The 26304-nt window shown below is 55.1% G+C and overlaps 2 protein-coding genes across 5 annotated transcripts; both read right to left on the minus strand.

The window, feature by feature from the left end:
* Window positions 1-2551: 2551 nt before the first annotated feature.
* Window positions 2552-16292, minus strand: TBC1D22B (TBC1 domain family member 22B). 4 transcript variants are annotated; one of them, XM_065747538.1, is made up of 13 exons: window positions 16219-16292; window positions 12815-12871; window positions 11397-11710; window positions 10676-10855; window positions 10155-10225; window positions 9606-9734; window positions 9131-9196; window positions 8172-8286; window positions 4400-4506; window positions 3934-4009; window positions 3489-3616; window positions 3161-3256; window positions 2552-2698 (listed from the first exon to the last, which is right to left on the minus strand). In XM_065747538.1, exons 1-13 carry the CDS (start codon window positions 16272-16274, stop codon window positions 2570-2572), a joined length of 1524 nt encoding a protein of 507 aa, XP_065603610.1. In that variant the 5' UTR covers window positions 16275-16292; the 3' UTR covers window positions 2552-2569. The 4 variants fall into 4 exon arrangements, with proteins under 4 accessions (XP_065603610.1, XP_065603611.1, XP_065603613.1 ...); XM_065747539.1 differs by lacking the exon at window positions 12815-12871; XM_065747541.1 differs by lacking the exon at window positions 10676-10855.
* Window positions 16293-20848: 4556 nt separating this feature from the next.
* On the minus strand, window positions 20849-24452 carry PIM1 (Pim-1 proto-oncogene, serine/threonine kinase). Its single transcript, XM_065747549.1, has 6 exons — window positions 24276-24452; window positions 24088-24194; window positions 23954-24004; window positions 23111-23477; window positions 22294-22470; window positions 20849-22049 (listed from the first exon to the last, which is right to left on the minus strand). The coding sequence occupies exons 1-6, from the start codon at window positions 24355-24357 to the stop codon at window positions 21892-21894; spliced, it is 942 nt and encodes a 313-aa protein (XP_065603621.1). The 5' UTR covers window positions 24358-24452; the 3' UTR covers window positions 20849-21891.
* Window positions 24453-26304: the final 1852 nt, after the last annotated feature.

Consider the following 26304-nt stretch of genomic DNA (forward strand, 5'->3'; position numbering starts at 1 on the left):
GACCTGTGTACATGTTTTAAGAATTTGGGATGTTATTTTTTTTGGTTGGTGTTTTGTTTGTACATGACATTTTAGGATGGGAATTGGCTGATATCCTGCTGTTTGCTACAGGACCCAGAGTGACCGTCACTGCTGTAAAGCACAGATTGCTCTATTTATTGTAGAAAGTGAGTTTATTTGCTTTCTAGAATTGTTTATATCAGATGGTATAAGAGAGGTAATAAGAAAATCTATGCTTGTAAAGAAAAAAAGGCTAATTTTACCTACTATAATCTGACTGTCTGAGACTATATTTTCTCTCTGAGAAATAAATGTTCTGAAGTATGAAAAGAGTTCTTGCTGGTGTTGCACTTCTCGGGTGTGCAGCGATGGCAGCAGGTGCTGCCAAGGCTCTGCTCAGGGCTGTGTCCCTGCTGAAGGGGAGCTGGAGGCATAGCGAGGCTCTCCATGCTTCCTGCTGAGTCAGTGCTCGTTCCCACCCATTCTTTTCTTCCTCCTTCAGCAGAAATTGCTCAGCTGCTGCAGCCAAAGGGGCCCACGCAGGCACGAAGTGGCTGTGAAGAGGAACGAAGGGGACAGAGGGCTCGGATGAATGCAGCCTTGCATTGCCTCCAGCATCTCCTGCAAGTGAGTTTGTTTCCTGCTGCAACATCTGGCAGCCCTCAGCCTGGGGTGGAGCCCCGGAGGGTGGGAAATGGGAACACAGATCCCATCTCCGGGCACTGCTCATGGGGGCTCCTGCAGCACCGCTGCTGGTAGTTGCCAGCAGATGGAGACAGGCGCTGGGGTCTCTGGTGCACAGGTGCCTGACCCAGGGAGAACTGCAGATGTATGTGAGGCATTTGAATGCATTAGAAGGTGAGTTATTAAGATCTTTGTTAATGTTTTCCACCTGTTGCAAGAAGCTGGGGAGAATGCGGATCTACAAACCAGCAGCACTCAAGTGCAGAGACCTTAAAGTGAGTTTGTGGTGTCACAGGTTTTTGGTTTTGTTTTTGAGGGGGGGGGAAGGGATGAGGCCACGATGTGACTTCAGTTCTCTCCCAGTAAAAGCTTTCCCAGGCATGGTACAGAAAGGTTTAGTGAACTGAAAAAATAAGGCCCAAAGGAGGAACAAGCCATTTCTTGAGACACTGGAGTTTTATTGGCAACAAGGCTCTGCCTTTCGCATGCTCAGCCCCGGCCTCATGGCCCCTTCACCCATGGCACCTCCATGTCCTGCCCCAAGAAACCTGGGGGCCTGCATCCACCCCCCACACACAGCCCTTGGCAGGAGGGGGACAGCAGGAACCCAGCCCAATAAAACATTCACAACTTCGTTTAAGAACCCAGGGTGGTTTCTGGCTGTGCTGTCTCCAGGAGGATACTGGAGAAACTCCACACTGTGGAGAGCAGTGGGAACAACCAGTACTGGACTGGGAACCACTGGTGCCCAAGAGCCCACTGGTGGCACTGGCACCGCAGTGCCCTGCAGCAGCAGCCCCGGGCACCACGAGCCCCCTACCCTGTATCTCCTCGATCCGCTCTCAGCTCCCATCCCCTTCCAACTCCTGTACTCCTCTTTGCATGGGAAGCCTCGGGATACACATTTCTGATGCACACCTTCCTGACAATCTCCACGCTCCGAGCACACGTCAGGGCAGAAATACCCCCCACCTCCGGAGGAGCCCAAAGCCCTACGCCGCCGTACAGGTGTGGAGAGGACAGGGAGAACAAGGGACACACGTTATAAATATAAAATCATATCTGCTACAAACAGAGGACATATACTGTACATCTTTGACCCATATACACAAGAACACAATATACACAGAATGCCTCAGAGGAGCGGGGGCTCTGCCCGGGGCTTTCAGAGGTTCCCCTGTGCCCTCACACTGCGAGGGGCTGCACCAGTGGCACATCAGAGCGTCTCATCACAGCCGTGTGCATCATGCAGACCCCCACCGTGCCCACCACACTGTCTCACACCTGGAAGAAGGCAAAGAGGAGGGAGAGGGCAGGTGCGAGCAGCTCCCTCGTGAACCACAAGGCTTGAGGAATGAAGCTGGGCCCTGAGAAACTTCTCGCCCTGCAGCCCCAGGGAAGGTCTCCAGCCACGCCATCACGGATAAGGCATTTTTGTCTGAGAGCTGGATCAAACTGCAGCTGAAGAGAGAAGGGAGCAGATGGGGCAGCACACACGTATGGGGCAGTGAGCGTCGTGTGTACATGTGTGCAGCAGTGGGCAAACACGTCACAGCGCAGCCAAGGCAACCAGCAGCCGGACAAGCCCAGGGCAGGGCTGGGAGAGCTCAGTTATCTGTAAAGCTGTCCCCTGCCCCTCCAAGCCTCTCTCCCTGGCTCAGACCACCAGCACAGTGTGAAATACTGACGGTGATTGGAGTGGCACATCCAGGCGTGTGGAGTGGCAGACAGGCACGCAGAAGAGTTAAGACAAGTCAATGTGAGCTTTGTACAGCAAAGAGCAGCTCCCGGCCACAGCGTCCGAGGACTTGGACGACACAATGCCACAGTGATGAGAATGGCCAGGAGGAGGAGGCGGGCAGAGGAGGGAGTTGAGTCCTGGCACCTATCGGCGGTAATGATTGGGAGCATCTGCAAACATGTACTTGAGTCTGTAGGCTTCAGCAAGGAGGAGCCCGATTTCTTCATTGCCCCAGTGTATCGTTGGCAGGTTTTGTAACAACATTAGAAGGCCCTGGAAGAGGAGAAAATGCTTACTCTGGGACAGCTGATGGCAAAACACAGTCCCAGAGCAAGCTGAGGGATGGTACGAACAAGCAGCAGTGTTGAGGAGCTTTGGCTCATCACACTGGCAGGTCTGAAAGGCTCAGGAGAGCATCAAGATGTGCCTGTGTCCAACTCTGAACGAGTGAAGCGCCTCAGATGCCCTCAAAGCTCTTGCAAGAAAAGGTTCTACCATCCAGTGCTACAGCCAGACAGCAAAAGGCAGCCACAACGTGACCGAAGCTCAAGCCCGAGGAAGAGCTGGTGTCTGTCCAACTGTTCAGTTCTCTGTGCTGAGCAAAAATCCCGAGACTGGATGATCTTAGAGCCAGTTCTGAGATGACAGCTGAGTATATCCACTGCTGTGTTCCCACCCGGGGCAGTTCTCTCCCCTTTTGCCCAGAAGAATTAGCCCCACACACCAGTGACTTACTTGGAAGTCTTCCTCATCTAGGATCTCCTTGCGCCACTTGATCAAGAAGGCGGCACAGACGTAGAGGTGGAAATGTGAGAACCCCTCCGGCTCCGACTGCAGGCAACAAAACTCTGGGTCAGCTCCTGCGGCTCTGCTGGAGCACAGCTCCCCCAGACACATGTCCACGTGTCATCTTCAGCTGTCTACAAACACCCCAGAGGCCACACTTCGTTCCTCTCATGTCTTCCAGCTGCACGATGCCACAGAGGAATCCCTCCCCACCCTGCGTGGGGAGTTGGCCCTACAATGAGCAGCCAAGGAGGGACAGCAGCAAGAGCCCACGTACCTGGTAGGTGTCCCAGAGGCGGATTGTGCAGCGAAGAGGCAGCTCCCTCATAAGCAGATTGTTCATCCAACGAAAGGCAAACTGCAGGTATTCGACTTCATACTTCCTGAAGTGATTATGTACCTGCTCTGAAACAGCACAATTCACTTACATACCTGGGCAACACGGCACTCAAGCTCCTGCACAAGGCACTGCCCGAATCATGCTGGCTTCCATGTACTTCAAGGCTGAGGAGCTCTCTAAACACCTCCATCACTCACCTCATGCTGCCTTGACAACAAAATCCCATCCCCAGGAGCTTTTTGGCCAACCTTGCTCTGCCCCCCTGCACTGTAGGCAGGCATATACCCCTTGCACTGAGGGTCCTTGCTACTACTTGCAAAGGAAGCCTCTCACTGTTGTGATACAAGTCCCCCCCCCCCTCTCAAATTCCCTTGTCACCTACCATCAATCCGACTCACAAGCTCCTCCAGAGCTTTGACTTTCTTCTGGATCCCTGGCTGTGCAAAGGTGTAGTTATCCTGCAGGGAAAGGCCATCAGTCAGAAGCAGAAGCTCCAACGATTGGAAATGGCCAAAATCAGATCCCCAGCTCTGCACCAGCCAAGGAGATATGGCTCCTGAGTGCCACGATCAGGTGTCTGCTGTGAAGTCCCTAGTAGTTGGGAAGTTGGGACAGTGCTGGCTGCACAACTGCAGCCAAAGAAGCAGAAATGTCCATTAATGCTGGGATATACTGTCAGAGAACAAACATAGGCTCAATGCCAATTTTAAATACCAGGAGTGCTGAAGGTCTAGCTAGGTACTCACTAGTGCCAAGGGGATTACGAGCTCTCCCCCAGATACAGAGAGAAAACAGTGGTGCTGCTGCGTCAGGAAAGGGGAAGGATCTCTGTCGCCCCAGCAGCTCACCTGTATCCCATCCAGCAGCTTGCTCATGCACCAGAAACTATCAGCTTCGATGCTCCGTAAAACATCCTGTGACAAGTTTGTCACATCAAAGTTCTCCACGTCCTCTTCTGCAAAACAGACAGGGAGGAGAATAAGGGGGAGCCAGGTGGCTCACAGGAACGCCAAGAGGCTTTAATGCTCCTTGCATGCAGCTGCCAGCACAGCTGAAATGAGCAGCCTTCCCAGTACAGAGCAGGACACCTGTGCATCGACCTACTTCTCCAGGCCAGGAGAAGCACCCAAAATATTCAGCAACCATGATCTGAACCCAGCCCAGCTCCTCAGGGGACCAGGAGAGAGTCCCTGCTGCTGTTGTCACCTCTCTGAGGCCACAGCAGTGCATGCATGAAGGCCCTGACATGGGTGACCTCTGCTGATAGGGCACATCCCTGCATGGGTGAGGGCAGCTCTGCCAGCACCACAGGAACAAGCAGGAGAGGCAAATCCAGCACTGCTGACAGAAACCAGGGAAGCAAAGGCTGCCCTGGGCCCAGAGCTGAATGAGGGGGCTGAGCTGCAGCTCCCCCAACCCTGGTAAAGAGGATTTATCAGCCCGGGAGTGAAGCACAACAGAGAGAAGCAGTCATGCTCACCTTCCCTGGGCACCTGAGCACCTCAGGGCTCAGCCTGCAGTCCCCTCCAGCAAGCTGGATGAGAATGGGTGAGGCAGCAGTACAGGAAGAAACTCAAAAGGCAGCTGCCAACTCCAAGGAAGAAGAGGCTCTCAGGAAGAACTTGCCAAAGCCTCAGAAACCTTCACAGGAGAGTAGGACTTTCTGGCACAGTTGAAAGGACCGACCCTAAAGTGCTCAAACATCTCCTTGGACAGTGCAAGTTTCCAAGTTAATTTCAGCACAGAGCCTGACAGCCGTGCCACTTATCAGAAGGACTGCTCAGCTTTGCAGAACACCTCCTCCCACTGGGCTGAGAGCTCCATCAAACAGAAGCAGCCCTGTGCATGGAAAAGCTTTGATGTGAGGGCAGCAGAGATTTGTGGAAGTTTGTTTTTGAAACCCAGTGCACTGGGGTCTAAGCACAAGTGCTAACTAAAGCTCTGTCCCTAAAGGGCACTCACTAAATGCAAATGGGATCACAATCCCCCAGGAGAGGGCAAGAAGTCCCTTGAGGATGGCACGGTGGCAATGCTGACTGCATTCGGAGCAGAGATGCCCTCCTCCAGACCAGCCTCACATTGACCTGGATACTGCACAGGGCAGTGTGTGTGGGCAGGCAGAGGAAGGCAGGGGTTAGGGAACAGCTCTGGGCCAGGAGACACAGGTTCAGCCTTCCTGGCTCAACCAACACAGCAGCTCCATCCCTGTTGTCTTCTCCATGCGTCTCACAGGAGAGCATCAGCTGCACTGCTGGCAGAGTCCTCTGTGAAAGCTGTTGCACTACACTGAATCAACAGATGCCAGGGCTGAACTGGCCTATCTCCAAACCCAGAGGCTCGGAAATCTGAACAGATGTCTTTGATCTTGCTTGGAAAGGAGCGGAGATGGAGCGGCTGAGGTCAGGGCTGGAGCTGGGCCACTCTGCTGGCTCAGATGTGATCCCAGGTGGTTCCACCATGAAAACCAGTGCCAACAGATCCTGGCTGCAGGGGGATGGGATGGAGCAGCGTGTCCAATGCTGCTCCCACCTCTGCCCCCTTTGCCTGCAGCACACTGGGCTTTAGGAAGGGCATGGGCTTAAGCCTGTGGCAATCGGGCAATCTCATGCAGCAGGAAGAGGAGCAAAGCTATTTTCCAGCTGTAGATCATCATCCAAAATTACCGGTCACTCTTCTGCTGGCTCCTCCACAGCCATCCTCAAGTTTCCAGGTAATTAGAAAGGCAGGCATAACCTCTGTTTAATAGATATCCATTCTCCTTTCCTCGATCACTTCCCCCTAGCAGGAATATGGGCAAGGTTAAGGAGCAGGACATGGCCACGTGCGTTCAGCCGGTATTGGTGGCTCAGCCACACAGCTGTCACCTCGTGCAGAAGAGCTCCCTGCACAGCTCCAGGCATGGCACAAGAAGTGTGATGAAGAAAGGGAGGGGGTGATAAGCCTAGGTGACAGGGAACAGCTTGCTGCTTGCACTGGCACAGGGACAAGAGCAGAAACTCTGCCAGCAAAGAAAGACTGCTAGGAGATCCTGGGCATGCTGCAAGAAGCTTTGAGGGAAAAGAAAACTAAACATAAAAATAGTCTCTGGAGGGCACGGCTCAGCTTGAACATCTGTTCAGCAGCATCATTAAGAGGCCCTGCAGAAAGGAGCAAGACACTCAACATATGGCTCTGGCAGGAACTGAAAGGGAGCTGGTGGCACAGTGACAGCCACTCAAGGCAGCCAGGACACTGCCACCAGTGTCACAGTTGCCCGAGGGCCTGGGGGAGGCAGAGCTCCAGTGAGTGACACTTCAGTGGGGTTTAGGTGGCTGCTGAGACACGAGTGCATCATGCTTCTGGCCTGAAGGTTGGCTTTAACTCCTGAGCTCCAGAGACAGAAGGGGATGTGTGGTAGTGCTTGAGTAACTACAACTCAGTGGTCACATGCAGAGGTTTTTTTCCTTCAACACACCTCTCAATGACAGTCAGAAGGCCACATGCAGAGGATAAAAGGGGCCTGAAAGATGGCAAGAAGTACAGCCCCAATCAGACAGGTTGCAGCCATGCACAGAGAGTAGAGACCTGATATCCAACATGGTACATGACTGTATGAAGTTATACAAGGTATCCACAGGCAGCTCCAACATTCATACCAGCTCTTTTCTGGTTCAACTGACTCACTCTTCCCAGAAAAGGGAATTCACTCCAGGTAGCAGAAGAGCCCCACACTGTGCTTTCTCCTTCAGAAATGTAAAGTGCAACAGTTTGGCTTGAAGATTAGTCCTGACCACATGGCTATCGCAGTGCAAACTGAGGTGGATTACCTCTTCACAATGTCCTCAAAAGACAAAGACCACTACTAGTTTTACAAACTTTCAGGTAGATAATGGAAGGTGAATTCAACAAGCTGCGAATCAGATCCTAAAGCATTTGTCCAAGAGGATTTCTCTGTCATTGTCTTAGGAAATCCTTTTCCTTTCTCTTTACAGTGAAAAAATAATCCCTATGCTTGAACACTGGGATGCCATAAGAACATTTATGCCAACCCCAAAACACAGCAAGAGCTGGAGAAAGAATAAAAATCCCATGGGGGAAAAGGACTTGCTCTCCAGCTAAAAGCAACTGGCTGACAAGAAAGCTAAAGGCAGCTGGGAAAAGTCAATTAAGTTTCTGAAACTCTCAGCTTGACAGATACACCTGTACTAGCAGCACAGGACAGGAATCATTATTTAAACAGTTTATTGTATATTCTCAGCAGGGTGTCTTTGTACTTCAGTCCATCCTCCTAGAACAAGAATGAGCTCCAAATTCAAGCAGTGAGAACAAGATCCTTCCCACCACCCCAAGTTCAGGGCATCAAAGCTTTACCTAAACTCTCTCAGTTTCTTCTCTCAGAAGTTCCCATCCTCCTCCAATCTAAGTACACTCAAATGTAAATCCACCGTTACTGCTTCAACTTCTGCCGAGCTCAACAAGGTTATGAAACTGAAGTCAATTCATCCAGGCAGCAAAGATGCACCACGAGGTCAAGATGCATCTCTGGCATAGCACAGGAGCTAAAGGAAAACACATCCCCTCCAGCAAGGCAATGCCAGCACTTCACACCATTGCAGTCAAGAGGCAGTGAGTGTCACTTACCAACATATTCAGAGAGGAACACAACAAAGAATGGAGTGACCAGGTCATTGATTCCCTGCACATAGCCACTGGCTGGGTGTCGAATGGCCCATATAAAAAGGATTCTTTCAAAGATCTAGGGAAGAATTGAAGGAAAGCAGGAACCTGCATTAGCCGTGCACAAAGGAGAGGCAGAAAAGCATAACTGCTGAGCTCAGGGAGCAAAGATCATGCACTGACAGGCTCTTCTGCAGCAATATGATTAAGATAAGAATACCAGTCCTAAGAGACTCCTGCATGATCCACAAATCCCCACAAAGGCCAGCCCACTCTTCCCAGAAGAAGACAACTCAGACTCCCCATCAAAGCTGCTGCTTGAAGAAACGCAAACGCCAGTGCTCCTGGAGCTGCACACCTTGTTGAACACCCTGTGGACAGCTAAGGCTGTTACCTGTGCTCTTTATCCATCAGCTGTCAGCACAGCACTCCCAGCAAAACATCACAGATCATTATGGCTCCCAAGAGAGCAGCCTCCATAACCTACAGATGCGTTACTCCCAGCCCAGCCCCAGGACATCACACTGAGACATACCACACACACACTGAGATTGTTTCCAAAGACAACAGATGCTCACACTTCCTGGCCACCTCTCCAACAGCCCTCTGTGATTTTCTCACACACTGCTTTGCACAGAGGCACGTGTGTAGCAAAACACAACTGATGTCCTGCTCTGATTTAAATTCATTGAATTTGTTTCAGAACAAAAGTTTCAGGACTATTACCAATTCTTGTCAGAAAAAAATGCTGACCTCATAGCCCCTGGTTTCTTACACTGACATGTTTCAGAAAGTTGAGGACTAGACCAGGAAGCATGAGCATGTACTGGACAAGGACAAGGAACTGGGAGCTGTCATCCAGGACATTCAGTCTGCAGTTAACTCAGTCTAATGGCACTGGTGGTCTAACTCTGTCCCCTTACCTCCTGGACAAGTGGCTGCTGGAAGAGGGGGATGAGTGGGTTGGTTCTTGGAATGTCGATGTGGATCTGGAAGAGAGTGTGGGTCACATACATCAGCCATGCTTTTAAGGCTCACAGTAATTCAACACAACAGAAGAAAACCCACCCTTCAGTGCCCTTCAGGTGAGAGCTGCACTTGCTGACAAGCACTGTGAGCTCTACAGATTGCAGCCATGTAGAAAAAGTCACCTACAGTTCTACCTTCAGCCTCCTTGACTCAGGGCTGGGCTGGTGACAAGAGGTGGGCTGGGAAATCCACTTATTTGGCCAATTTAGGGAAGGCTTAATCCAGTACTCATAAAGAGACAGACAGAAGCAGAGTGCTCCATCCCCAAGGAGAAGATTCCTAACAGCTAACAGGTAGAAGTCCTACTATGACCCTAACTCAAGAGCATGCAGTGACAAGGGGCCAGAGAGCCAGGCAGATGGCAGGTACCTGTCGGTAAGTGTCCTGATGGTGCTCCTCGTTCCGGGAATCGTAATACTGCTGGATGAAGCCGAAGTACTCCTCTCGCTTGCGCTGTAAGGTTAACTTCCGACGCTCCATGTTTGCAGGGAGATAACCCTGCATGAGGAAAGCCCAGGTCAGGGCAGCCCCTGTATTCCCTCACCATAAACCAAGCCCTGAAATCCTGCCTGGCAGCTGTGCACACAGACACAGCAGATACAGGGAAACTGGAGCAGGGGAGGGGTATTTGTGGGCTTTGGCTCTCCCATACCCTGATGCCTTTTCTGATCTGGTATAATCCAATTTTACAGGATTCAGTTTCTTGAAACAACAAGCCACATTCCCAGCACCTGTCTGGGGTTTGTGCTCAGGAGATGTAGCAATTACAACCCAATCAGAAAAACCCCACAGCTCATTGTTAGGCTGGGCACAGATACAACATGAACAAAACTGGACGTGGACTTGCTCCCATGAAGGTATAGGAGTGCATGTGCCAGAGTGCCCCCAGCCTCCTGCACCCCAGCTCCGAGTACTCACTGAGAGGAGGCGCCACGTCACGGGCCGGACCTCTCTGGGCACGCCAGGCCAGCTGCATTTCCTCAGCTCATCTGCAAACGGACAGTGGTGGCAATGGATTAGATCCTAGGCACGTCCAGGCACCACTACACCTAAAAGGAGAGGAAAGCCCAGTCTGCTCCTGCAGGCTCTGGAGACACTGAGCCTCCAGGAAGGCTCCACATTAGCAGTGACTGGGGATGGGGGTCTGTGGCTGGGGAGTGGGGACACTTGGCTCTGAAGTGGGACAGGAGTACTGGATGCTGGGGTGATGACCGCTGGTCCCTTCTCAGCAGGGCTCAGTTCTCATGCAAAGCCCTGCAACCACAACCATCACTTGTGATCAGAAACAGACCAGAAACAGGCAGCTGCTGGAAGGGGTTATCATCTGCCAACATGCAAGTCAGTCATCTTTTTCCTGCCTCAGATACTGAACCATGTTTCACCGAGGCAGCAGACTTCTCTCTGCCTCCCCACCCACAGGCATCCACTTTGCCACTCACCCAGGTCTGTGTTGTGGCTGGAAAGGAGCTGCCGAAACTTCTCCAGGCGAGTTTTCTCCCTCACTGTCATGGGGGGAGCACCCGAAGCATTCTGGTCAGAGATTCGGGCAACAAGTGGAATGACAGGCCGCAGGGGGAGGGACTGCTGCTTCTGGAGGGGGGTCCGCACACAGGCCTCCTCTGCAGAGAGCAGACACTGCAGTGAGGCTGGAAAGGGGACCACCGTGCACTTCAACCCCACGGTGCTCTGCTGACTACAGACAGACATTATTCTCTTCTCTTGCCCAACCCCTGCATACAGAGCACTGCTGGCCCACTTGGATCAATCAGTCCACAGAGATTTGTTGCTGCTTTTCCATCACTTCCCCTCATTTCTTCTCCCTTCCACCCTTCTGCATCAAGACATCTGCCTGCCAGTGGGTTAGACTTCCCACACGATACATGGGAAAGACAAGACAAAGCAGAATGAAACTCAGGGAACCCCCAAAGAACCAACTTGCAGATCTGCCCCACTCATCTCCAATCCTAAAAGTGAACAAGCTAACTGCAAGGTCCCCTACAAGGTCTCATCGACCTTGATAAAGTGCAGCACATGCTGACCAAGAATTTACAGACTTCCAAAACTCCTCAGAGCCCAGAAAACAGGATCCTCTAAGACTGTATGTAATGCCTGTACTCAGGATATCGAGCTGCAGAAGCTACTCCTGAAGATATCTCTTACCAGACATCCTGGAGAGCTGGGCCTCACTGCTGGATTTGTTGACCTTGCAGTTGGTGGGCACATCACCGAGAGCAGGCTGGGCCCTCTCAGGTTTCACCCTCAGCTTGCTGTGGTTCTCCAGGACCTGCACTGCCGTGGCCTTGGCCACTTTAGAGTTCAAAGTTTGCAAAGAGGAGGAAGAGGAAGAGAAGTCTTCATCTTCATCATCACCGATGTCCCAGGCATCACTAGTGTTGCGGGCAAACTCATGAAAGCTGGAGGCCTTCTTACTTTTCATAGGCAGTGCATTGGCTTTGGAGCGGTCCTTGATGAAGCTGTAAGACAGAGACAAACGATGTCAGAGTAGCACTGATAGATAACCCATGCTCTTTCCTTCCCCCTGTCCTAGCCCCATACAGTCAGTCCCTGGCTTTCCCCAGTTTCCAAGTTTCCACCTCCCAAACTCAGGGCAAGTGTTAAGCTCCTCAAGGCTGCCCGAGCCAGTGTGATCTCAGGGCATGGAAAGCCACTGTGCCTGCTAGCAACTGGAGAGGTGCCAGCCTCCTTGGCTCAGAAGGGCAAATGAGACAGACATACAATTCCTCCATCTCTTCTTCCCCCCAACCCACAGAAAACTGGTAGATGAATGGAAAAAGAAGTCTTGTGACCTGGGGAGAGGCATGCCAGAACCAGTCTATGCTCTTGGACACTCCTGGCACAGCTGCAGTCGCTCCCAGCAGACAGACCAAACTGTTCCTTTCCTCAGGTGCAGGAGGAGCGTTTCCATTTACCCTTAAGCTGCAGGAGTCAAAGTCCACCAGCTGAAGCGTCAGCACCAGGAACGCTCATTGCTGCACAGCACGAGATAGGGACAAGGAGGCCGTGCAGATCAGTGCTGCCTCTTCCTGCTGGGAAGGTGCAGTGGTTGTACTGCTGACCCTCCCTGCTGCCAGGCTGCTTTACCTCACCCTTCCCTCAGCTCTTCCCTATCCATGGGTGCAGACATCACTGCTAAAGAATGCACCTTCTCCTCTGATCTGCCTAATGCAGATTTCTGGCTACAAAGGCAGCAGCAGATAAGCTTTCCTGTGAGCTTTCACAGAGCCCAGGACAGCACCATACTCCTCTCTCCAGCCCTTCTTGCACATGCCTGAATTGAAGCTGCACCAGAGAGCTCAGACTGCACAAAGCAGAGGGGATGAACACTGGGGCTGTCCTGGTACCAAGACAGGAACACCAGAAACCATCTGAGTTTGCTCAGGAAATGTGAATGAAGTTGCTACATCATTTTTTACATTCCCAGCAACATGGACCAGTCCAATCAGGAGGAACTGGAATATCAGTGCTGGGGATGCTGGAGACCTCCACAACACTGAGCCAGTAAAAAAAAAAAAGGCTAAGCATACAGGCCATGTCTCCAGGAGAAAAAGTGCACTTACTTTTTGGTGAGGCGGGGATCCAGGGGAGGATGCTGTGCTCCATAGACAGGCTGAATGCTGCAGGGAGGGAAAAGGAAAGAGACAGTGCAAAATATCTCAGGGCACCATGGATAGTCTGCTCAGCCTGGACTGGGATAACACTCCTTGTACACTGTTGGGAGCCAAATACAGACCCAAAAATCAACCTCAGTAAGCTTCTGCCTTCAAAGCCTTAGATCCAAAGAGCCACAATCAGCTGAAGATTTGTTCTTGTTCTTTGCAGCAGCAAACAGAAGCTTTGTTTGAGCTTTTTGTTGAGCTTAGGCTCTTTCCAGCATGAAATGGGATTTGCCTCCTCGAGCAGGACCGAAATCTCTATCTGCTCTTTCCTGCCCCGCTGCTCCCAGCAACCACACCTCAGCTGCCTGCCACAAGCACAGACATTCATTCTCTTTTGCATCCAAAAACTGTCTGGGTTTGAGGATTCACACCTCTCAGCCCTCCAGAACAGGGAAGGACTCCTTCCAAAGACACTGGATCCTCAGCACTGAGGGTTTGATCCCTTTGTTGGCATCCAGGCCTGCAGCCAACAGGTCCAAATCCCAGCTTAACCAACCACTTCCTATGTGGTCTGGAATGAGCCACAACTCAGCCCCTGCGGAGCTGGATGAGTGCTCCAGGGTACAGGGAGCCTGAGGTGGGCAGAGCAAAAAGACAACTGGAGTTACAAAAAAAACAAAGAACAAAAACAAAAAAGACCTGTTTCCAAATGACTCATGGCAGCTCCCCACAGGAGAGGAGCTTGCAGAGCCCTTCCGAAGCTCAGCACCACGCTCACACCATCTCCCAGCTGCGGTCGCTCTTCCCCGTGACAGGATTTGCCCAGGAAAATCCACATGCTACCAATGGGTATTATGGTCTGATTCCCACACAGCGGGAGGAAAACCACACGTGGGCCCATGTGACACTTATCAGCAAAACGAACAGACAGAAGAGGGGATGTGGGAGCCAGTAGTGCATGAAGAAACCCTTCGCTGGTGCTCTGAAGCAATCGGATGATGCTGTTGCTGCTAATGGCAGCACTCCATCTCCCAGGCAGATCTTCTGTGAAGAGCCTGGGCCCCCACAAACAAAGCACCCCAGGCTGATCTACTGCACAGCACATCAGCTGGAGCCCCCACGGCCAGCTGAAGGTGACAAGCAGAGCTGAGTACCACCACCCCACATATATTTGTATATAAAAATATACACGTATATACAAAGCAAGCTGGAGAGGAAGCAGAGCAAATGCTCTGAGACACACAACAGGTGACCTGAGACCTGCACACATCTCCACAGCTGCCAGATGGCAACTTGGCACAACAGAGCCTTCAGCACACTCCGTGCCTGGTCCTGCTCCTCCAGCTCAGCCCACTACTGCCCCTCAGCACGTCCTAAAAAGCCTCACAAAGCTGCATCAGCACATCCCGCTGCTACAGCACAGAAAACAGAGGCAGGGCAGCAAGTGGCAATCAGTAAACTCTTCATTTACTCGCTCATCTGGCTCTCCCTAGTGCAGCAGTTAGATGAACTGGCTGTCTTCAAGTTTAACTCCGACTTTGGCACCAGTGGGAAGCTCAGGGCAGGCACTGTGTGTTAGCAAATACCACCGAGTCAGGAGCTGGGACCTGTGCTGACACTGTGCCCTGAGACCAACAGCGTGAGTCCTCTGTCCTGCTTTAGAGCTCAGTGGGACCAGGTATTTCCCATTACCTCCCTGCACAGTGCCTGATGCAATCTGCACCTGAGTTCTGCTGTGTTACACTGTTCATGGGCAGATCGTGGCAAGGCTTGGGTTATGGGCACTGCAGCAGAGAGCACATCTTCAGCACGTTGGGGCAACCACAGAGACCAAAAATGTTTTATTCCCAGCAGACTCTCCTCCCTTTTTGAAAAGAACATTTAAACAGCGCATAAACTGATGCCTCACTACTCAGCTCTCTGTAGGGCAGGAAATAAACAATGCATCACACAGGACAACACACCAGACCAACCTGCCAGCACACCCCGAAAGAATTACAAGGTTGAGAACTCCCAGTGCAAATGATACAGGGCAGCACTGGAGACATAAAGCACCATTTACTAGTCCTGCCACAAGACCCCATATTTACAGGCAAAATGCACCAACTAGAAGTCAGTAAGACCAAGTGACCACATTCACAAAGTATCACGGAAAACAAACCTAGTGTGGCCTCCAAATTGTCACAAACCTTCAGCAGCTTGTCAGGACAAAGGAGGGGGAGAGCCAACAATCTGCAGGGGAAGATCTGTCCAAGCACAGACCAAGAACACGAAGGACAGCTTCGTGCCTGGTGGATGTAGCCTGTCCCACCTCCACCTTTCAGCTGTGCTGGCCTTTGGGATCAAGGCCTGAGATCTGTCAGTAAGTATCCCTGGAAAGGACGGGCACACAGAGCGTGTGGAACTGGTAACAAGCTTTCTCAGCACCATAGGACAAGGTATTTGCAAGCTTGTCTGTTAGGAAGGGAAAACTCTGCCAAACTTTGATGTCAGAGCGCATTGTCTGTGCAGGACTGGCTGCCTCCCAGACCGGTTCACCTGGTTTGAGCTTTCCAAGTTGTGCTCTATCAGCTGTGGAATAGAGATGCTGGCAACAGAACCCAGCACAACACAACATCCGGAGATGTGACCACAGGGACATGGAACAATCTGGGGAGAGCACAGCACCATCCTCCCATGGGAGAGGGAGAGGAGGGACGCACAGCACTCAGTGCTTTTCTTTCAGCTGACACAAATTTAGGCTGCTTCGTTAGTCCAAGGGACAATGCAAAGTCATTAAGGTTGGAAAAGACCTCTGATTATCAAGTCCAACTGTCAGCCCCTCAGTACAGTGACCACTAAACAACAAGGGAGGAGCCTACGGGGAATCTGCTGAGTTGGGACCACTCATTTGTTCCCTCCACCTGCTTCGAAGAAGTCCCAAAGCCACAGCAGAGCCCCATGGGTACGCTACAGGCTGATCTGGGAAGGAATTTTTCATGGCTTATCCCAAATCTAACTCCCCCAGCAGCCAGCTAAGAGCCTGCGCACCACGAGGGGAAGGAAAGGTTCAGATGAGGAAGGAGCACCAGAGCTGCGGGAGCCCCCAAAGGCCGCTCAGCAACATTTCCCCCACGCCGCCCCGGCCCCGTGCAGCGCTTCTTCCCCTCCGCCGCCGCCACGAAGGCCTCAACCAGGAGCGGGGACCCCAAAGACTCCACGAGGGGCGAACCCCCGAAGCCTCGGACCCCCTCCTCCACTGCACCCCACGGGGCTGAGGCCGCGCGTGGGGCGCGCGTGCGGCCCCCCCGCAACGAAGCCCAACTCCCCCTCGCAATCCCCCAACCCCGGGGGGTCGTTACCCGCCCGGACCAGGCCGCGCTCACCTGCCCGGCAGCTTGGCGCTCCGCTTCCAGAACTGCCGCCCGCTCTCAGCCGCCATAGCGGAGCTACGCGGGGCCGGGCCCGGCGGCCAGCCAGGCAGCGGGCACACCGGGCCGGCCGGCCGCCCCCCACACCCACAGCGCCTCACCGCCGCCCGCCCGCGGCTCCTGGCGGCGCCATCTTGGGTGAGGGCGGGGAGAACGTCGCCATTGGTCAGTTTGCTCCAGGCCCGGAGGCCCAGCCAATGGGAAGTGAGTGTGGTGTGACGTCACGGTGGAGGACGGTTGGGGTGGGGCTGTGGGTCGGGGAGAAACCATTCCGCCTCGTGCGCGGGGGGGGAGGCGGAGCGCACCATCAGCGCTGGGGGGTGGGGAGGACGGGAAACCCCACCCACCTCGCGAAGGAGAGGGGCGAGGAGGGTTAAACACCGGGAAACGGCCGCAGTGCCCCCGACCCCGGGCGGTCCCTCCCGGCGCGGCAGGGACCGCTGTGCCACCGCCAGCTCCGCAGTCCCCATCCCGGGAACCCCGCGGCGGTTCTGCGCGTGACGGAGGGCCGCGTGTGCTCCAAAACGGGGAGAAAAACGTGTATTTCTGAACAAAACCGCGCGTTTCTATTCAAAAAACCACGCGTTCCTGTGCCAAGCAGCCGTGCTCTGCACAAAGTTAATTTCTGGTTGGACAGCAGAGGGCGGCACGGCCCCGGCGCTGCTGCAGCGCTCTGCTCTTTGCTGCAGCCGTGCGATCCCTCTTTGCCATAACTGTTAACTGCTCTTTGCTGCAGCTGCGATTGCTCTTTCCCCATCAGGTGCTCAGGGCTTCGGGCCCAGCAGCGCAGCAGCTTTCGGTTCTGAGCGAGAACGAAAGCTGAAGAATCGGTTCCTTTTCCCATCCCGAGGCTGAAGCAGGGAAAGGAAACTTAGGGCTGGTGAAAAATAAGAGCGTGTGCTGAGACTCCCAGCTGCAGGAGATCGCTGCTCTCGGTCACCAGGCCGAGCGGTGTTACCGCAATGCAGGGCTGGGACTCCGCTCTCAGCCGTGGGGTTTGGATTTGGGTGGTGGTGTGTGGGGATCTAGCGTGGGATTTTCTGATTTGAGACATGTACACAACAGGGGTGATGTCCATGAGGTCACACAAGCCGGTGGTGGAAGTCTGACAGCTCAGTTTTCATACACCCAGAAATGGAAAGCGTGTCAGCAAGAGGCTGAGCATGGCAGAGCGTGTCCCTCTGTCCTAGAGGCACTGCTGCTGCTGCAAAGCCTCCTCCGGGTGCCTGCAACCCCCACCTATGCAGGATGGGTTCACTTTGCTGTCCCTCCCCACCCTGAGGGAGCAGTCGTTCTCAGAAATCTCCCTCCCGCTTTTCAATGGCAATTCACAGATCATCTTCGTGTGATTCATTCATTCCCTGACTTTATCAAAGACTGTTTGGAAACACCCTGGTGGAGAAAGCATGACCCCTCCGCCCTGGGAGGGTGCACATCACCTCCATTCCAACTCAAAAGAAGGGATGGGAGTAGAAGGGATGCCAGGGACAAAATCCGGGCATTTGTGGCTGCACTTTGCTGGCAAGGACAGCCAACCTGAGCCGAACCCATTCAGATCTGTGTGCTTAAGTAGGATTACGTACACTCAAACACACATGTGCCTTCCTGCACCCATGCACACGTGCAGCAAGCAATAGGTTACGAGCAGCAGCCTGGGGCAGGCTGCAGGCACGGGGCGGTTTCCATCGGGGTCAGCATTGGTGTGTGCAGGCCCTGCCTCACTCTTCTGGGGGGAAAATCTGCAGAATTTCAGCGTGGGTTGACCTGAAATGACATTTTACTGCTTCTGTTTTTCTCACAGCTTTCTCAGTGGGGTGAGAGCTCTGTTCCTGCAACCTGCTCTCCCTTCAAATGCTGATGTGTGCCTGTGTGTCATTTCAGGTTAACTGAAGTGGCTGCTTGGGTTTGAAACTAGAGCTGTTTCATTTTTCGGGTCGCTTAACACCCTCCTAACTGTAACAAACACAGTGATTAAAAACACGAGAAATTACCCCGGAGGAAGGGGAAAGCTTGGAAAAGGATGAAAAACATTCTGATTACCCCTTTACAAATGTTTTTTCTTTAGCTGAAGTTGCTAAATTTGACTCAGCTTTACACACTGGAAAGGTTTTGCGGTGTGTGGTTGGTTTCTGGTTGGTTTTTTTTTTTGTTGTTGTTGTTTGGTTTTTTTTTGTGGTGAATAAAGTGTTTCTTCCTTGCAAAAAACCCCCACCAACTCTCAGCCCGGTGATGCAGTTTCAGTGTGTCATGGAGGCAGCTCAGGCTCCGTGTTGGTGAGGTCGGTGCAAACCCCACAAGGCTTCAGGTGCCTGAAAGCTGCACCTGGGGTCACAGCACGGGTTTTTTTCCCAGAAGTGCAGGAAGGGACATTTCTCCTACGCTTTGTTCATTTTTGCCAGGGTTGAGATGAGTAGAGTGCTTTGCCCTCAGTTCCCTTACCCAGGGGATGTGGGGACATCCCTTGGTGGCCAGTCCCACCTGAAGAAGGGAGCATATGCTGCTGGGACAGTTCTGCCTGTGGTCTCGTCTTGCTCCTTGGCTGCAAGCAATCAGTGCCCATAAATAAACCCAGGAGCCTCTTGCTGCACACTTTCTCCCACTGGCATTTCACTTGTGGGAGTGATAGGGCAGGGAAAGGCTGAGCCCTGCTCTGAGGCTCTGCCGCAGAATGTCTCCAGGAAGTCAGTGCTCCGTGCCTCAGTTTTCCCACACGCCCCATGGAAATGATGCTGTTGCCACACAGGACATTGACAAAGCACTGGGAGACCCATGTCCGCAGTGCTTCATTACCAGGGAGCTATGGGACTCGCTGCTCATTCCTCTCATCCTGAGGCAGGGGTTTAAAATAGCTCCTGTGACTCACTGTGCCCAGAAGGGCCCAGAGGTGCCACCTCTGAGCCCGTGTGTACATTCCCAGCATGTCTGGCTGCTGCTCACCTCCCATTCCCAGAAAGCGATGTGATACAGAGAATTTGTTGCCTTTGCTGTGGCTGAGCACCGTGGTGGGACACGGGAAGGCAAAGGTGTGATGAGTGCTGATCCTCTGCAAGTCCACAGCTATCTGCTCGGCCCTAGATCTCGGGGGTTGGATGGCATGAAGTCTTGTCCTGGCCCTGCTTCATCCTTTTTGGCTTTTGCTCTTTTGAGGTTGGATATTAGGATACATTTCTTGTCTATTGCAACTGGATGACCATTAAGGTCCCTTATAACCCAGCTATTCTGTGATATTACTTCGGGTCTCCCATCCGATCCCCATGCCCGCAGAGGTGCAGGACACGGATGGCTCTTGGCTGCACGAAGGGAAAGCTGCAGCGATGGTGGATGAGATCACCAGCGACAGACGGAAACACCGCAACTGTCAGCGCTCCGTGCGGCGCCGGACACACTCGGCCCTTTTCTAAGAAACGCCGCAGCAGTTGTGAGCGTTTACGGGAAGGGCGGGCCGTGCTCAGCCCGGGCAGCCGCGATAGCGCAGGGGAGGACGCGGCACAGGGGGTCTGAGCTGCTCTGCTTTCGTGTAAGAGTGCTTCCCGGATGGTCCGGGGGAAAAGCGAGCGAGGAGGTTCAATGCAAACCGCATCTCTAAATAGGGCTGAACTTTGAAGGCGTTTGGAGCAGTGCTTCCTGCTCCGGGCGGCCTCGAGGAGATGAAAGATGCAGCTGAGAGTGGTAAAAAAAAAAAGCAAAACAGAGTTAACGCTTTGTGCAGAGGTGCAGCAGCAACGCAACGTGAGAGCACACAGAGCTGGGACCTCGTTCCCATAAAGCAGCTCTGCTTGGAGGAGCGTAGGGAATAGGACAGGAAGGAGTTTTGAAGCATGAAACGTGGAATTAACCAAGGAATGGCCGCATTGGGTTGAACTGGGGGTCTTGCAAAGTAGCTTTGCAGACTGCTCAGTGCCCTTCCTTGGGGCAGGATCAGGCCTAATCCCCAACGGAGGCACTCTCCAAAAAGCAGCACGGTGCCAACAGCTCAGACAGTAGGCACAGAGCACTGACATTCTCATGACATCAAATGAAACAAAACCAAACCAGACCAACAGCTCCAAAGCCAAAGTGTTGCAGAGCTGGGAAGTGGGGTTTGACAGCTCAGAGTGTAACACAAGCAAAGCGTCACCGCTGCTGACCGATGGCAACCGACTTCTCGTAACCCGGCCACGGGCTTCCTCTGGGGCTGGAGGTGGGGACAGCACGCCGGCTTCCTGCACCCCATGCAACACCACCACCAACCACGCACTAACAGAGCCAGAGCAACAGGCTCAGCAGTGCCCGATGTAATTGGGCTGACAACATCCGGCGTTTCGCAAGCTGGCTTTGATGTCTGTTTACTCACCATCCCCAGCACATGCTCCGCAGCGGTGAGGAGACAGGAGGGCTCTGCACTGCTTTGATCTCTCCCAGACCTGAGGGGGAATGGTCGGGGCTGAAGAGGAATGAGCTGCTGCCCCACGGGGCTACTCTGGACCGGAGCCTTTGGGGCTGGGCCGTGTCCTCTGTCTGCTGGGACTCTCCAGCCCCGTGGTGTGTCGGTTTCCCACTCGATCCCGCTTCCCTCCATTCCATCCCACAATAATAAAGGGATTCCTCCATTCCACGTTTTTATTTAAAACCGCATTGTATAAAAAAAATAAGATTTCTGAATTCCCCTGTACAATATTAGCTATTAACAAAAACCCACCGGCGACACACTGGTTTTGCATGTACAGACAACGGCGCTCTCTGCAAGCTCAGCCCAAAGAGTGCACGGGCACACACAGGACCACCCCCCCGGCCCCAAAACCCCTAAACCCATCCGTGGCATGGGACAGACACATGGACAGAGGGAAACCCGGTGGGCACTGGGGGTCAGCAGCTGTAGAAGCAAGGCATGGGGCCAGGGAACCACGTGGGCTATAAATAAATAAATAAGTTATCCTCCTGGCTCAGGCTCCTCCTCCTCGCAAAAAAACACATTAAAAAAAATCCACAAAAATAAATTAAAAACTTGGGGGAATAAAAAAGGGCAAAAACGTTTCCATTATTAACAACTGTACACCAAGCTTTGCACCTGTATAGTAACTGTACACACATTTACAGCTCTGTTGGGTTGCATTGTTTGTGCATTGGGAAGCAGAGGGCTCAGGGAAGGCATTGCCGTGGGGCTTCGAGCTCCTCCTGACCTGCTTCCTTCTGGGAAGGAAAAAGTAGCTCTACACCCAGGTGAGGCATGGAAAAGCAGCAGTGTAGGAAAATTCAAGTATTTCCTCCAGCACAGCCCACGTCACGACTGAAGGCACTCAAAGATGGTGACGGCACAGAAACCACAGCACCTGCCCTGCCCTCCCCACGCAGCCTTCCCCCAGTTGAAGCTTTTCAGAGTTCCAGTCCACTCATAGTCCCGATTTCAGCAGGCCAGGAAGACTCGTGGGAGCCCCCAGAGACAGAACCAAACCCCCAAAGTTTACTGAAAAAAAAAACATCAAGTGAGATAGGACCACTGAGTCCAAGTCCAGCTGGGTGGGATGGCACACTGGGATCCAACCTGTGGGTGAATCCGGCTTCAGAGAACTGCGTGGTGCCCAGCAATGACCTCAACTCAATCCCACAGTCCCAAAGCAACAGTCCATTCCCCACGGGAGAGGCCAGGTGTTATTTGCCCGTCTCCTGAAGCAAGCTGTGCAGGTGGATCTCTGCTGCCTCCTGGGATAGGTGGACGCTCTGCATCCAGGAGTGGTTGGCGATGTCCTCAAAGGACGGTCTGTCTGAGGGACGCTGGGACAGGCACCACCGGATGAGGTGTTCGCACTCTGCAGACACAAAGCAGCGGTCAGCGCGGGCAGGGGGCACTCAGCACTGCACCCACCCCCCCCATCCATCCACTCACCACGTGGTGGAGGACTACAGGGCACCAAGACCCGTGCCACCCTCTTGAGCTCCCAGCGAGCAACACCAACCCAAACCTCCCCATCCAACATATGCTGGGGGTCACTGGGACACGTGCCACCTCCTCCAGCCCCACAGTGGGTGACATCAGCGCTGTGCAGTGCCCACCTGGAGAGACCCTCTGCCTGAAGTACACCTGTCCACGCAGGATGTCCTCGTCGTGCTCGAAGGGGATGTCCCCGCACACCATGTCGTACAGCAGGACGCCCAGGGACCACACTGTTGCGGAGCGCCCGTGGTATCGGTGGTAGCGGATCCACTCCGGAGGGCTGTACACCCGCGTGCCTGCGGGAGAACGGGGGCATGCGTCACCTGGAGGCCCCCAAATCCTTCCGGGGATCACGGTGACGCAGCGCCGTGCAGTCCATGGTGGGGGCGCGTGAGGACGGGGGTGGCAGGGGGGGTCACTGGGCGTCATGCCACCCCCGCCAGCACGTGACTCTTGTTTACAAACTTTGGGTTGTAAAATAAAGCCAGTGGGGCCGGAAGGTGGCAGCACGGGGTCGGGGAAGGCCGGGAGCCAACCGTTACATGCAAAAAATAAAACTCCCGAGGGAGGGGGGAACCACACCTTCTTTCCCCCACCATTTTTAAGAAAAATTAAAAAAAAAAATTAAAAAAAAAGCAAACAAGGGGAACAGAGCGACCCTTCCACGCTGCACACCAGGCTTTGCAACCTGTCCCCCATAATCCCCCCAGGAGCTGTTTGTTTTTGAAGGGTGCCCTCCCCCCCACCCCAGCCCAGAGAGCATTGGTTGGGTGCTAACGCCCGGAGCAGGCTCCCATTTCACAACACCCAAGTGGTGCCAAACACTTTGCGGGCAGCTGAATAACACCACATTCGCTTCGCCCACCTCCCCCCCCCCCCCTTTCCCATTTTGCTGCATACAAGGGAGGATGCCTCCGGTGCATGGCAATGTCTCACCATCAAAATCGGTGTAGACTGTGTCCTTGAGGAGGGCACCAGAGCCGAAGTCGATGAGCTTGAGCTCGCCGGTGGCGAGGTCAATGAGGATGTTCTCGTCCTTGATGTCGCGGTGCAGCACGCCGCGGTCGTGGCAGTGCCGCACGGCCTCCAGCACCTGGCGGAACAGCTCCCGCGCCAGCTCCTCCGCCAGGGCCCCCCGTTCCGTGATGAAGTCGAAGAGATCCTGCACCGGTTCCGGCCGCTCCAGCACCAGCACGAAGCTGTCGGGGCGTTCAAACCAATCGAGGAGGCGGATAATGCCGCGGAAATCCGTGCCCACCTTCTTCAGCAGTAGGATCTCCATCGGCACGCGCGTGCCGCTGGGCTGTGGGGACACCGGAGCTGTCAGCACCGGGACCCTCGGTGCGTCCCCCAAAAGCTCCCTGCCCCATCCCCCATCTGGATATGCCAGTTCCCCCTGGGCTGGGATGATCCAGTGCCCCCAGATCAGGGATATTGCGGTGGCTCCCCCTCGGCATCAGACCAAGGGATGCTCTGGATCGCCCTACTCCTACTGACCCTAAAACCAAGGATGCTCCGGATTCCCTCCTCCCGTGCCCCCCAGTGCGGATGGTCCGGACACCCCCCCAGTGCCTTACAACGAGGGATGCTCCGGACAGCCCCCCCCACAAACTCTCCAAAACCAGGGATGCTCCCGACCCATCCTTCCCCCAACGCCCAAAAATCCAGGGATACTCCATCGTCCCCCCCGCACCGTACTACCAGGGATACTCCGTTGTCTCGTCCCCCCACCCACGCCGCCCTCCCTCCCCCCCCCCCGTACCGCCTCCCGGTGCTCACCAGCTCTCCCCACTCGGAGATGCGGTCCCTCGCCACGTGCTTGATGGCCACCTGCGGGGCGATGCGCGGCGCTGAGCGGGGCTGAGCCGGGCCGGACCCCGCCGCCCGCCGCCCGCAGCTCACCCCGCACTTACCGGGGCGCTGTCGGAGAGGCGGATCCCCGAATAGACGGAGCCGAACCCCCCGCTGCCCAGCAGCGGGCCCACCTGGTACAGCTTCTCCAGCGGCTCCTTCTCCTTCCCTGCGGGAGGAGCGCGGCGTCAGCGCTTCCCCAAACCGAGCCCCGCACCGCGCCGCCTCGCACCGCCCCGCGCCGCCTCACCTGCGGGCAGCTTGGCGGCGTGCAGCTCCGCGCCGGGCCCGGAACGGAGATGGGCCAACGAGTTGATTTTGGAAAGCAGCATCCCCGCCGCCGTGCTCCGGCCCCAGCCCCGCCCGAACAACCCGGACTCGAGCGGCTCGGGCAGCCCGGCTGGAGGCGGGTGGGGGACGGAGAGCCGCGAGGAGGAGGAGGGGGGGGCTGAGGGGTGGGGGAGCGCCGCGGGGCGGGCACAGCGCGACTGCTCCCCGCGCTGCCGGGCTCCCGTGTGGCGCGCCGGCCCCGCGCCGGCCGCGGGAGTAGCGAGAGGCGGAGGCGTGGCCGGGGAGAGCCGGGGGGCGTGGCCTCGGCTGGGCGCGCCGAGGGGACGCCCCGCCCACTCAGCTGCTCCTCAGCCAATAGGGCGCGGCCCGCGCGGCGGAGCGACGGCGGCGGGCAACGACGTGGCGGGAAGGAAAAGGCGCCAAAGGAGCCGTGGGGGGGGAGTCGGGGGGGACGCGGGTGGCGGGAACGTGGGGAGCGGCCCTGCGGGGGTTCCGGGGGTGGGGGCGGGTGTTACGGGGCACCGTGCGGTCACACACACGCACCGGGAGGGGGGCGGTGGGAGTGAGGGGAGCGGGGGCTCACGAAGAGTGGGGTATCGCGGGGGGCAGCGGGGCGTGCGAGGGCTGAAGCCGCACCGTGAGGACACGGACACGCGGCTGCAGCGGGAGGAGGCAGCTCCGCCCCCCCACACCCCCCCGTGCCCCCACCGGCAGCGGGTCACCCAACACCGCCCCCCCGCGCCGCGCACAGCTCTGCCCGCTCCGATCGCACCGCACCGCGCGAGGACAGCACCCCCCCCCCCGGAGCGGTGCGGGGCGGGCGATCCCGTTCTTCCCGTCCTCAGATCCGGGGAAAATCCCGCAGAGCCACCGCAGCTCTTTCTTTCTCCACGTGATTTTGGCTCTCCCCGCGCCGTCGCGGCCTTTGCTGCGTCGCTTCCGACGCCGCCCGCGGCCAAAACAGCGCCCGGTCCGTTCCCTTCTCCGCTAACCGCGGGGGCTCCCGCTGCGGCTCCTGGCAGCCCTTCTTTTCTCCTTTCCCTTTTTTCCCCCGCAGAAGTCACTGCCCGAAGTGCTTCGCCGAGTTCCAGAGATAAATAACGGACGGACGGGGGTTTCTGGTTCCTGGCGCTGCTCCGCGCGGTGCCGGGGAGTTCCCAGCATCCCGCGCATATTTGTGGGATGAATTGCCGATATTGAGTGGGTTTTACTGGAAGTGCTGGTGAGCCCCGCGCTCTTATGGTGTTCCCTTTAAAAGGAAAACGCAGCAGGACGCGTCGCCCACCCCATCCCACGGCAGCACGAGGGATGCTCGGACTGGCACAGGATGCAGTGCATCCCCCCCGGGGCTGAGAGCACCTCAACTGCCGATGTTTTCATTTTGATAAACCGTGGAGAAACGCGGAGCGGCGGCCTCTCTCCCTTTTGTTGTTTCTTATTGTTGTTGCTGTCATTTGGGGGTGATGCAAGCTCGGGGTGGAGCAGGGGTGCGTTTCTCCTGCCCTATTCCCCACCCGGAGCCTGGGCAGGTTCGGGATGACCGGTTCTGCGAGTCCACCATGGGGCCGAGTGACTCAGCACCCGGCCCCAAACTCATTACCGGATTCCTGACGATGAAAGGTGCCACTCGGGCTGCCCTGGAAACGGAGGCTCCTTATTTACAAACAAGGCTCACGCAGGGAGCAGCAGGGCTTTCCTGGGGGCTGCCTTCCCCTGACCTCCTCCAGCCTCGCCCTGCCCAAACTGCTCCTTGGCATCAAGGGGAGCAGCCTGTCTTGCAGTCTGGATGATTTGGGGCCAGCTCATCGCTGTGCCCAAGCACGGAGTTCTCAGGGTCTGAGTCAGTGCCGCCTCTTCCTGGGGCTGTGCAGGGCTGGCAGCTCTGTGCCAGAGGTGATGGGAAGGCATTTCCCTGCGTGGAACAGGGAGATGGGCACATGCTGCCCTATTTCCCAACCGTATCCCCTCTGATCCCTGAATAACCCACC

This window comes from Cyrtonyx montezumae, unplaced genomic scaffold, assembly GCF_038088225.1.
Source record: "Cyrtonyx montezumae isolate F1298 unplaced genomic scaffold, pur_monq_1.0 scaffold_45, whole genome shotgun sequence".
Classification (NCBI taxonomy): Eukaryota; Metazoa; Chordata; class Aves; order Galliformes; family Odontophoridae; genus Cyrtonyx; species Cyrtonyx montezumae.